The 13,843-nt window shown below is 40.5% G+C and overlaps 1 protein-coding gene across 3 annotated transcripts in view; it reads left to right on the top strand.

Annotated features, from left to right (window-relative positions):
- rce1a (Ras converting CAAX endopeptidase 1a) overlaps positions 1-13,843 on the top strand; it is a 33,786-nt gene that overhangs the window by 3,950 nt on the left and 15,993 nt on the right. For 2 of the 3 annotated variants that reach the window (XM_060933682.1, XM_060933673.1), the window contains exons 2-3: positions 4,450-4,552; positions 6,985-7,068. In XM_060933682.1, the coding sequence (XP_060789665.1) occupies positions 4,450-4,552; positions 6,985-7,068 (187 nt within the window). Of the gene's footprint in view, positions 1-2,732; positions 3,053-4,449; positions 4,553-6,984; positions 7,069-13,843 lie in introns of those variants that run through there. The other variant, XM_060933692.1, reaches the window with a different exon arrangement.

The raw sequence follows: 13,843 nt of genomic DNA, 5'->3' as shown, positions 1-13,843 counted from the left end.
GAGTTGAGGATGTTAAGGTTTGCGATGGGAGGTTGGACAGGATAAGGAACGAGCACATCAGAGGGACAGTACATGTGGAGAGCTTGGGAATTAAGCTAAGAGAGATGAGACTGAGATGGTACAGTATGGGCACATCCTGAGAAGAGATGCAGAGCATGTTGGAAGGAGAATGTTGAGGATGGAGCTGCCAGGCACACGAAAACGAGGAAGGCCAAAGAGGAGATACATGGATGTGGTGAGAGAGGACATGAAAGTGGCAGGTGTGGTAGAGAAAGATGCGGAAGACGGGGATCAATGGAGACGAAAGATCCGCTGTGACGACCCCTAATCGGGAGCAGCCTAAAGAAGGCGGCGATTAGATTAGATTCAACTTGGTCATTGCACATGTCACGGGTACAAGGCAATGAAATGCAGATTGCATCTAACCAGAAGTGCATAGCAGTAAAGTGTAATATACAAAAATAAATGTACAGGAATTACAGGGTATGGAATGGTATAATGATCATCTTCTGGCTGCTCCTGATTAGGGGTCGCCACAGCGGATCTTTCGTCCCCATTGCTCCCTGTCTTCCGCATCCTTCTCTACCACTTTCATGTCCTCTCTCACCACATCCATGTATCTCCTCTTTGGCCTTCCTTGTTTTCGTGTGCCTGGCAGCTCCGTTCTCCTTCCAGCATGCTCTGCATCTCTTCTCAGGATGTGCCCATACCATCTCAGTCTCGTCTCTCTCTCTTAGCTTAATTCCCAAGCTCTCTACATGTGCTGTCCCTCTGATGTGCTCGTTCCTTATCCTGTCCAACCTTGTCACTCCCATCGCAAACCTTAAAGTGCCATTCCACCATTGGATGTATTCTTTGGCATAAAATACAATATATTTTGACAACATATATAAATGGTATCACTAGATAGAGAAATCTTTTAGCTTCAAAATGATATATCAAACATAATTTTTTGACAACGACAAGTATATTAATTTTGCGACCAAAGTCACCTACCCTTTTAATTTCCACGCGTGATGTCATCGGCAGGTTCCCCTTTTTGTGTACCGTGTGACGTGGCACATATTATCAGCAATGGCGGATAGAACGCGATAAAAATAATACCAATAAATCTAGCTAATACCAATAAATCCAGCTAACTGAAAGATTAACTCATTTTTCGCAATTTTTTTTGGCCCCCATATACGAGGAGAAATGACTCTCTCACTTTGGGGGTTTCCTGGTCTAAAAATAGACCGACACGTGGTACACAAGAAGGGGAACCTGCCGATGACATCACGTTTCACTACCGCGCAGAAATTAAAAGGGTAGGTGACTTTGGTCGCAAAATTAATATACTTGTCGTTGTCAAAAAATTGTTTGATATATCACTTTGAAGCTAAAAGATTTCTCTGTCTAGTCATGTTGTCATAAAATATATTGTATTTTATGCCAAAGAATACATCCAATGGTGGAATGGCACTTTAACATCCTCAACTCCGCCACCTCCAACTTTGCCTCCTGTCTCTTCGTTAAGGGTACGGTCTCCAATCCATACATCACAGCTGGTCTCACTACTGTCTTATACATCTTACCTTTCACTTTTGCTGAGAATGGTATAATGATATGATAGATATTTACAGTATGTATAAATGTACTATAGTGCAATGGTATGATATGGTATAGATATTTGCAATATACAAAATGTGGTATGAATAAACAGTAGTGCAAATGGTGATAGTGCAGTGAAGTCAGTTCAAGTCAATTCAGTTTGTTGGGGGGGTGTGGGGGAGGGGGACTATGGGGGGTGGAGTTCAGCAGCGAGACAGCTGAAGGAAAAAAAACTATTGCTGAACCTGGTGGTTTTAGTCCGAAGGCTCCTGTAGTGCCTTCCAGAGGGCAGGAGAGTGAGCAATTTGTGTGCTGGGTGACGAGTCTTTGTTGATGTTTATGGCTGTCCTGAGACATTGCTTCCTGTAGATGTCCTCAATAGCAGGAAGTGAGGCTCCCACGACACGCTGGGTGATTTATTTATTTTTTTTATTTTTTATTTTTTCACCACCCTCTGCAGTACCTTCCGGTCCGAGACAGAGCAGTTCCCATACCAGTCTGTAATACAGTTGGTTAGGATGTTCTCGATGGTACAGCAGTAGAAGTTCACCAGGATGTCTAAAGAGAGGTGGTTTTTCTTCAGAGTCCTCAAGAAAAAGAGACGCTGGTGAGCCTTCTTGACCAGGTTGGAGCAGTTGGTTGTCCAGGTGAGGTCCTGTGAGATGTGGATCCCCAGGAGTTTGAAGTTGGTCACACGCTCCATTGCTGCACCGTTGATGTGGATGGGTGTGTGTGTGTGTGTCAGCATTCCTCCTGAAGTCCATGATGAGCTGCTTGGTCTTATTGGTATTGAGCAGCAGGTTGTTCTTGCTGCACCACATAGCCAGGCGGTCCACCTCCTCCCTGTAGGCTGACTCACCGTTGTCCTTGATGAGGCCCATCACCGTGGTGTTCACCCTTAAAATCGCAGTGTAAAGCTGCAGGAAACCATGTGTGTTTGTATGGGTGTTAACTGATCAAGAACCTTGATCTGTACTATGTGCTACCAAATGTCTTGGATAGCCATTGAGCTAGGCATTTTGGTTTCGTCATGACTGTCAGACAGACAGACAGACAGATTGATTGATTGATATGATTACTTTATTAATCCCCAAAGGGATATTTCAGTGTTGCATCAGAAAATTCTCATAAATCACCAAACACACAGACGTTCCACAAACCAGACAATGAGGTAGGTTTGAAAGCATTTGCAAATATATAAAATGCACAAACTATACTAGAGCAGCAGCTACAATTATCAACAGTCCATAATTATCGACGCCTTTTCAGATTTACCAGTAAAAACAATTTTACAAAGGTGAGTTTCAGTTACAACAGTTATTATTGGTTAATTGATCAATCAGAAGACCTGCCCTTTGATCTTGTCGTCTGATGACACCGCTTGTTACCTGAGATGGATTTTTTATTTTTTTTTTTAAGCACGATCAACAATTTGAGGAAAACCCGGATGTTATCATCGCAGGTAAGCATGGTGGAAAGATCATGGACATGTTTTTACTGATCAAATTCACAGATATTTTATGATCTCCTTGTCGAAACCTACTTTGTTTCTTACTCTTTCGTTTGACAGTCGCCATTTTGTATCTAAACGCACGTTTGAGAATCACGTGAGGTGTCGATAATAGTGATCACATTCACCGGTGTCCATCATTATCGACACCCTGTGGAATTAAGTGACATTTACAACTGTTATGGATCGAACTTTGTGTAACATTGTTGAAGTAGATGAAGTACTTAAAGAGTGCTATGATTTTTATATATATTTTTTCTGATTCATAACAGAATGGAATGTTTATAGAGTATTTGGAATCCTGTTGTAATAAATAGAATTAGACCAGAATTAAATTCCTAGAATATAAAAAAATTACATGCTTGAAATATTCAGATTTTTCTATTCCATTCAGAAAAAAAAAAAATATATATATAATATATATATATTTTTTTGCAGTTTGTTGTAAATATCTACCACATATTACAATATCAGCAGACATTTTATATTTTGGTTCGAGGAATGTCATGCCACCTTTGACCTGGATTTCCATGCGGTTACAATGTCAGGTGCCTGTTGACATTTATTGGTAAACTACAAAACCAGAAATTAATACAAACAACGAATGATTAACAAAATGTGATCTACGAAAATACGTGGAAAGTGGAACAAAAAGATTTTTTGACAGGTTAAACATCAGTTCATTTGTTTACAAACATTAGAATTACTTCATTTACGTAAACACCGACAAAGATATATTTATATAATAGATATTTTGTACTAAATATAAGTCTGTGTAAAACACATTTTTAATAAAAACTGTTTTGTTAATACCACATACCAATATTTTATTTTATTTATTTTAATAAATAATTATCTGGGTGTCGATAATTGTGGAACGGTGTCACCTGATCTGATATGCTAAGTAATCGGGAATCAACTTACCCCCCCCCAGTAGAAGTTTGAGTAATTATTCATGCACAATTTATGTATTGGAAGTCTTTTCTACTTTTGCAATGGCCGAAAGATCGTTAAGGTGTTGATAATTGTAGCTGCCACTCTAGTAGATAAAAACAGAATAAAACTGTTAAAATTAAATTGAACAATGTACAATGCCAATCAGAGAACAAATCTCCTCTCCCAGCACAGAAGGGAGTCATTATATATTTCTTTATTGTGAATAAAGAGGATGGATGTTTTGGAGTTTGCCTTGAAGGTTAAGCAAAACTAATTTGCTGAGAGATCCACAGGCACACAAAGCAAATTTCATACTGGAACAATTGTTGTTAACTATTTTTCCAAAGTGTTAGCTATGAAAATACAACATATTACTCTGTATTGTTTGATTTTGTGTGTGTATTTATTACAAGGGACAACCCGTCAGTGATAAAGAGGCGTTTCACGAGTGTGCTGATTGTGTCAGCTTTGTCTCCACTCTTTGTGTGGGGATGGAAAGAGTTCACAGGCATTCAGGTGAGAAGATCTTAAGTTTGGGCTTCACAATAAGTTTTAACACAACAGTCTGCATTCTATTATTTAGAATGTATGAACATCTCTGAAGTAGTAAAGGCTTTATATTGACTATGCAGCACAGATGAGTAAATATTTGCTGAACATTAATTATTAACGTGGGGCAGCACGGTGGTGTAGTGGTTAGCGCTGTCGCCTCACAGCAAGAAGGTCCTGGGTTCGAGCCCCGTGGCCGGCGAGGGCCTTTCTGTGTGGAGTTTGCATGTTCTCCCCGTGTCCGCGTGGGTTTCCTCCGGGTGCTCCGGTTTCCCCCACAGTCCAAAGACATGCAGGTTAGGTTAACTGGTGACTCTAAATTGAGCGTAGGTGTGAATGAGAGTGTGAATGGTTGTCTGTGTCTATGTGTCAGCCCTGTGATGACCTGGCGACTTGTCCAGGGTGTACCCCGCCTTTCGCCCGTAGTCAGCTGGGATAGGCTCCAGCTTGCCTGCGACCCTGTAGAACAGGATAAAGCGGCTAGAGAGATAATTATTAACGTAAGGTATATGTTGCTGTAACAGTCCCTGTAGTGGCGCGGAACACTGAAGCACTGTGACAGATGGGTGAACTCCAGAAACACTTATTTTATTCACGCTTCTTGTCTTTTCAGATTAAAAGCACATGCGCGCGCGCACACACATATATAATGGCGCACAGGGAAGCTGTCCTCCTTTTTGCTTCCTCTCACCATGAGACACTTCCTCGTGTGTCTGTCACTGCAAGAGACAGACAGACGGAGACACACACACACACACACACACACATCATTAATAAGACACAGGTGCGATCACTTTGCCACTTACCTTCCCTGGCCTCGCCCTCCATTCACCAACTGGCGCTCAACCACGTCTCCACTGCCACAGGTGTATATTGGTTTAATTATATATGCCTCTTCAACAACTGAATCCTAAATTGAATAACTGATTGCTTGTGTTCTGAATACTGTACAAGAAATGTTGTTTCTTACAGAGTTGTTATAATTGCTTGCGTTTTTGTAAAAATACAAATAGTTAATACGGCTGTATACCTAAACACATGTACACAGTTTATTAGGCACACCTTCCTCTTACTTGCACTCTGTCTGAGCAGATATTATTTGGGTGCTGGATCTGAGAAGTGATACTGGTACGCGTGTAGCAGGAGAATTGCTGAAATATTTAAACGCCTAATTCCGGGATCAGACTACACAAATTCAACCTGATTTTTACGTGATTTTGTTGTGAGACCAACAAATTTCCAGCATCAGGCCTGAATATGAATGTTGGGAACGATGAATGGGCCTTATAGTGTAATGGAACTAAAGAACAGAGATTCTGACATCTGGGACACCCCCATGACACACTGCTGAAAAGTCTAGCATATCATTAATTTTTTATATTTTCTTGCCTAGTTTGACAAATCCTACAGTGTAGTCCTTGATAGTCATGATTGACAATTTCTTGGCTCTCCTCCCAAATGACATGACATGAATGATGAGGGGTCAAACCTGTAGCATTGCCGGTCTCCCGACCAAGATACTGCAAAAATTTACGGCACTATGATTGTCTCATCTGACATGGTGACCATCCTGAAATAAAAAATATTGTGTAGTCTGATCCCAGCATTAAAAGGGCTGACTCTTCCTCCTTCCCAGAATCCAATTTATTGTTTTTTTGTTTTAAAAACGCATAACCACTACCTGCTAGTTCCCTGTTCAGAAAAACCTCCGCAGATTCACTGTTGATGATCCCTTAGAAACACAACTCGAACTTTTTTCTTCCTCTTTGTGTCTTGTGTGGAAGCTTTGAAGAAAATATGCCTTATTTGAACCAAATATGGCGTTTCTTTGCAGCCGTGCGAGAGACATCCGAGGCCGGTTTGTGTCTATTATGACGGAATAACCATAGAAAAACAAACTGGATTGGTCGAAGGTATTTAAAATATGCTGTATAGATGGATAGAAAATATCTTCAGTTTCGTGTACCAATTTGAGATTTATGGCCTAGGATGTTGCCGGATTATCGCAGATTGTATTTGGAAGAACGCTTACATAGAAAATGGCGACTTGCTACTTGATTCAGAGGATTCTGGGAAGGGTGAGCTAGCCCCTTTAATCTGAATTGTGGGTGGCGAAACAGTTGATCACCCAAAAACGTCTGTGGTCAGATACCGATAAAGGGCTAGAGGATAACTAACAAAATTGTGAGGGATGGGGATAATAATAATATTACTAGGCATAAGTTTCACGTACCAATTTAAGATTAATTGCAATAATCTGTCAGCATATATCATGTAGTTTAATCTATAAAGTGTATTTGAGGTACTGTATGTTTTAGGGAAGGGTTCAGTAATCATCAGTACGAACGCTGTGTTGCTTTGATGTTGCTTTCATGTTGTTTCTGTCTTCCACATTACAGCCTACACCATCCTTATTAGCTCTCATGGGAATCCGATTTGAGGGCCTCATTCCAGCTGTTATTCTTCCCCTCATCCTAACCATGGTAAGGAATGGTCATCTGTCGTAAGAATGCATTTTAATGTGAAAGATGCCGAGTATCTTTTAAGAAGCATTTCACATTTGTATGTTTTGAGAAAATACAGTTGTTTTTTTTATTATTGTTGTTTATACTGTGGTGCTGTTGAATTCTCAAATCTGATTGGTCAGAAAATGTTGATTTAATTTTGTATAACAGCAGCTCTGACAGTAGTTCTGCCTTATATTAATACACTTCTGATATGTTTTGATGTGTTACTATAGAAATATTGTAGCTAATTTACAGTGACTTGTAAGCCAAGATGCTCCACGTAACCCAATCTAATAATAAATGGGTTAAAAATGTATTTACCAAAGTAAATTAATAATTATTGTATTGATGTACAGAAATGTTCTATATGGAGATGTTTAACATTTTATCGAAGGAGTCTTCAGCGTCAGCACTTTGTAGCAATCGAGGTAAAGCTGTTCCTTTAAAATTTCCACCACTTCAGAAAGACATTGCATTTTGAGGTTTTTTATCCCCTGCCACGAAGTAGGAATGGAGTCCAGATTGAAACAGACGGACAAGTTTTCTCAGAAACTACATAAGCTACATCAACGAAACTTTGCGTGCTCATACTACTATTTATGATCTGATTCAAGTTTGAAAATAATTTACGAGAAATTATTATTTTCAGGGGTATGGCCCTTGATTTTCATTATTGGACTTTGTACAAGTGGACTCAGTCTGGATAATTTTTTTTTTTTTTCAGAAACTACATAAGCTACTGTACATCAATGAAACTTTGCATGCTCATACTACTGAAAAAAGCTGGGTAGCCTTTTATGAAGGTGTCATAGCACTTACGGTATCATAAGTCAGTATTAAAGCAATGGGCTTATAAGGGTGTAAGTGTTGAGAGGTCTTCATAAAATGCTCATGGCAGGGGATGGTGATAACCCCATGTTGTCTTGTGTGGGTTTTTTTTTTTTCTTTAGCTGCTATAATGTAAATAACAGAAGCTAGATTGTTTAACAGGCATTCCACAACATTAACTTAATCTTATCTGGCAAAGTACTGTAGTATAAGAGGAATAAACCACTTCAAGACATGCATTTAAGGGGTGAAACATCATGCCGACCTGTCATTGATACTTAAGTTATTCCACAAGATCAAGTTGTACATGAGCCGATAGCTGACAAGGCGCATAGCACCGAGTCGGCTGGAAGCCATATACAATGAGATTGAGTGGAATAGCTGTTTTATTCTATCCACATTCACTGGATTTTGAGAAACGGAGCATTTTTGTTTTTTTGCAAATTCAATAAATAATAACTTTTCTAAGCCCTGTGATGACCTGGCGACTTGTCCAGGGTGTACCCCGCCTTTCGCCCGTAGTCAGCTGGGATAGGCTCCAGCTTGCCTGCGACCCTGTAGAAGGATAAAGCGGCTAGAGATAATGAGATGAGATAACTTTTCTACAAAATGTCCGACAAAATCATTTACACTTAGAATGTAAACAAACTGGTGAAATGACACGAGCAATTTGTGTAAAATGCTGTAATAATAATTCTTGGGAAAAAAAATTCTTACCATCAAATACTTTTATTCCATATTTTGTTGCTTTTTATTATCCCCCACTGGCCGAAAGGCCCAAAGGGGGATTATGTCGTGGCGATGTCCATCCCGGGAAGGGTGCTCACCTTCTGAAATCAACTCCTCTTGCAATTTTTGATGGAATTTCACGAAACTTGACAGGATTCTTTGCTGTATGTCGGTAGTGTGCATATTGGAATTTCATTCAATTCAGTCGCATTTTACCAGAGTTATAGCATAGTAACTATGCTATAACTCTGGTAAAATGCGACTGAATTGAATGAAATAGTTGCTAACAGGGGATATTGTGCTCTCGGAGCACTCTTGTTTTGTATTTTTTGTGGTTTTGTTTTCGAGTAGAGTTTTTATTTCGTCCTTGGTTGGTTCAGCAAAACGCTTCACCATTTTGTTTTTCTCTACTCATAGTACAGTGGTGCTTGAAAGTTTGTGAACCCTTTAGAATTTTCTATATTTCTGCGTAAATATGACCTAAAACATCATCAGATTTTCACACAAATCCTAAAAGTAGATAAAGAGAACCCAGTTAAATAAATGAGGCAAAAATATTATACTTGGTCATTTATTTATTGAGGAAAATGATCCAATATTACATATCTGTGGGTGGCAAAAGTATGTGAACCTTTGCTTTCAGTATTTGGTGTGACCCCCTTGTGCAGCAATAACTGCAACTAAACATTTCTGGTAACTGTTGATCAGTCCTGCACACCGGCTTGGAGGAATTTTAGCCCATTCCTCCGTACAGAACAGCTTCAACTCTGGGATTTGGTGGGTTTCTTCACATGAACTGCTCACTTCAGGTCCTTCCACAACATTTCAATTGGATTAAGGTCAGGACTTTGACTTGGCCATTCCAAAACATTAACTTTATCCTTCTTTAACCATTCTTTGGTAGAACGACTTGTGTGCTTAGGGTTGTTGTCTTGCTGCATGACCCACCTTCTCTTGAGATTCAGTTCATGGACAGATGTCCTGACATTTTCCTTTGGAAGTCATTGTGATAATTCAGGATTCATTGTTCCATCAATGATGGCAAGCTGTCCTGGCCCAGATGCAGCAAAACAAGCCCAAACCATGATACTACCACCACCATGTTTCACAGATGAGATAAGGTTCTTATGCTGGAATGCAGAGTTTTCCTTTCTCCAAACATAACACTTCTCATTTAAACCAAAAAGTTCTATTTTGGTCTCATCCGTCCACAAAACATTTTTCCAATAGCCTTCTGGCTTGTCCACATGATCTTTAGTAAACTGCAGATGAGCAGCAATGTTCTTTTTGGAGAGCAGTGGCTTTCTCCTTGCAATCCTGCCATGCACACCGTTGTTGTTCAGTGTTCTCCTGATGGTGGACTCATGAACATTAACATTAGCCAATGTGAGAGAGGCCTTCAGTTGCTTAGAAGTTACCCTGGGGTCCTTTGTGATCTCGTCGACTATTACACGCCTTGCTCTTGGAGTGACCTTTGTTGGTCAACCACTCCTAGGGAGGGTAACAATGGTCTTGAATTTCTTCCATTTGTACACAATCTGTCTGACTGTGGATTGGTGGAGTCCAAACTCTTTAGAGATGGTTTAGTAACCTTTTCCAGCCTGATGAGCATCAACAATGCTTTTTTTGAGGTCCTCAGAAATCTCCTTTGTTCGTGCCATGATACACTTCCACAAACATGTGTTGTGAAGATCAGACTTTGATAGATCCCTGTTCTTTAAATAAAACAGGGTGCCCACTCACACCTGATTTCAATCAATGGGATGACAAACACTTAACTCTAATTTCACCTTCAAATTAACTGCTAATCCTAGAGGTTCACATACTTTTGCCACTCACAGATATGTAATATTAGATCATTTTCCTCAATAAATAAATGACCAAGTATAATATTTTTGTTTCATTTGTTTAATTGAGTTCTCTTTTATCTACTTTCCAGACTTGTGTGAAAATCTGATGATGTTTTAGGTCATATTTATGTAGAATTATAGAAAATTCTAAAGGGTTCACAAACTTTCAAGCACCACTGTATATGTTCAAAGTTCAAAGTGTTTGTTATATGCACAGTAAGGACATGTCCTCTTGCACGATGAAATTCTTAGTTTGCTGTCCACCACAAATGCCAATTACAAATAAATAAACAGGTGGAAGAAAGGATACAAAGTAAAGGCAATATAGTGCAAAATAAAAGCAAACAAAAAAAACCCAGTATAGTACAAAATAAAGGTAAATGTAGTGCAAAGTGGGTAGTGTAATACAAAAATAAGGCAATGATCGGACATAGCAGCAAAAACGGGCAATAATATGCAAACAATGTAACCAGATGTAAACAGTCAAGGACAGTTTACAGAGAGGTAATCCATGGTTATAGACTCCTGTCAGCTGTTCAGGAGTCTGATGGCGGTGGGAAAGAAAGAGATCTTTAGTCTGACAGTCTTGCATTTCACACTTCTGTACCTCCGGCCTGAGGGTAGGAGTGTGAACAGTCCGTGCTGGGGGTGGGTGGGGTCTTTGAGGATGGAGGCAGCTCTACTGTGGACTCTGTGGAGAGGGCAGTGGAGTTTTGGTGATCCTCTCAGCAGTCTTCACCACCCTCTGCAGGCGTTTGTAGTCCATTGCTGTAGCGCTGCCGTACCACACAGTGATGCAGTTGGTCAGGATGCTCTCAATCACACAGCTGTAGAAGTTGCTGAGGATCTTGGGCGACATACCAAACTTCCTCAGCCTCCTCAGAAAGTACAGCTGCTGTTGAGCCTTCCTAACCAGCTGTGTGGTGTTAGGTGTCCATGTGAGGTCCTCACTGATGTGAACACCCAGGTATTTGAAGCTGCTCACCCTTTCCACCTCAAGCTCCTGGATGAACAGTGGCCGATGAGGTCTCCTCTCCTTCCTCATGTCCACTATCTTCTCCTTCGTCTTGTCCGTGTTGAGGGTGAGGTTGTTGTTCTCGCGGTGTCATGGTGTGAGCTGATAGTATATGAACTCTCACCATGGTATATGAGCCGATTGGCTACTCTACTACTAGACTATCAGAGCGCGCGATTGCTCATATCCAGTGAATGTGGATAGAATAATTATCTTTATACAGCAATTAGTTCCTGTCTACTAATTTGATTCGGCAGGCTTGTTTCCGAGAGTGCTGATATTGAATATAACTGCACTGGGACATTTCACTGTTTGTATCACTGCTGTTTGTGCCTTCCTTTGGAATACGTTTCTACCAGTAAAGCAAACATATTAACAAAATATTTGGCTACGTTGTGTCTGAAATGTCACTTACTCAATATTAAGTCTTGCTTTTATACAACAGTTCTGTAAACAAGAGTGCGATTATACTGAATATCAGCACGGTTGTGATTAGCTGTGGGTGATACTCAGCCTGAGGCTTTGTGCCTATGTCAGAATCATAGCCATGCTGATCTTCAGTATAACCGCAGTCTTGTTTGAACCACTGGTTTGCATTCCCCATCCTGGGCATCCCATGCTTTACAGATGAGTAAATTTTTAAATATACCTAAAATTTTTGAGCGCTCAAAAGTCAACTGAAAATGTGTCCTATAAAGATGTGTATGACAACCCTTCTCTTGTTGCATTTTCATGCATCGGTTCAGTCTCTCAGCTGATCAGGTGTTTCGGTGTAATGGATCTCCAAGACTGGGATCCAGTAATGTACCCTTGAATAAAATTGTGCGCATTTTTATTTGCTTTTCTTTTTCTCAAGATGATTTTATGGCGAGAACGGAATTCGCATATTTTATCGCAATTGTTGTGTCTTCAACTAGTTGCAGGCTGTCGCAGCCCAGTGAGATACTGGCTATACTGGCTTTAGGCGTGTAATACATGACTACTGGTACTTTTTTCCTCACCCTAGTCTTCTATTCATCTCACTATTCTGCATTAATATTAGTGAAATTATACTATTATAATTACCAATGAAAAGTTTGAATGCCCCTACTCATTCATAGGGTTTTCTGTATTTTGACCATTTTCTACACTGTAGAACAATATTGAAGATGTCAAAACTATGAAATAACATCTGGAACATATGGAATTATGTGGTAAACAAAAAACAAACCATGTTTAATATTTTAAATTTTTCAAAGTGGGCAGTGTTTACCTTGATGCTTTACACATTTATTAGCATTATCTTAACCAGCTTCATGAGGTAGTCACCTGGAATGCTTTTCAATTAACAGTTGTGCCTCGTCAAAATTAATTCGTGCAAATTCTTGCCACCTTCATGCGTTTGAGATCAAACAGTAAATAATAAAAATACAGTAAATAATAAATACAGTAAATAGCCCTATTCCATCCATCCATTATCTGTAGCTGCTTATCCTGTTCTACAGGGTCGCAGGCAAGCTGGAGCCTATCCCAGCTGACTACGGGCAAGAGGCGGGGTACACCCTGGACAAGTCGCCAGGTCATCACAGGGCTGACACATAGACACAGACAACCATTCACACTCACATTCACACCTACGGTCAATTTAGAGTCACCAGTTAACCTAACCTGCATGTCTTTGGACTGTGGGGGAAACCCACGTGGACACGGGGAGAACATGCAAACTCCGCACAGAAAGACCCTCATCAGCCACGGGGCTCGAACCCGGACCTTCTTGCTGTGAGGCGACAGCGCTAACCACTACACCACCGTGCCGCCCGCCCTATTCCACAACTGTAGTCATCCATATTATGTCTAGAACCAGTCAACTAAGTAAAGAGAAACGATATCCATCATGTGGCGGCACGGTGGTGTAGTGGTTAGCGCTGTCGCCTTGCAGCAAGAAGGTCCGGGTTCAAGCTTTCTGTGTGGCGTTTGCATGTTCTCCCCGTGTCCGCGTGGGTTTCCTCCGGGTGCTCCAGTTTCCCCCACAGTCCAAAGACATGCAGGTTAGGTTAACTGGTGACTCTAAATTGACCGTAGGTGTGAATGTGAGTGTGAATGGTTGTCTATGTGTCAGCCCTGTGATGACCTGGCAACTTGTCCAGGGTGTACCCTGCCTTTCGCCCGTAGTCAGCTGGGATAGGATCCAGCTTGCCTGTGACCCTGTAGAACAGGATAAAGCGGCTAGAGATGATGAGATGAGACATCCATCATTACTTTAAGACATGAAGTGACTTTTTTAATTCATAAAAATAGGTGTGTCCAAACTTTTAACTGGTACTGTATATGTATACTCCGATATGAAATG

Source organism: Neoarius graeffei, chromosome 1, assembly GCF_027579695.1.
Source record: "Neoarius graeffei isolate fNeoGra1 chromosome 1, fNeoGra1.pri, whole genome shotgun sequence".
NCBI lineage: Eukaryota > Metazoa > Chordata > Actinopteri > Siluriformes > Ariidae > Neoarius > Neoarius graeffei.
Note: the sequence above shows the minus strand (reverse complement) of the source record. Positions and strands in the feature narration are given on the sequence as shown.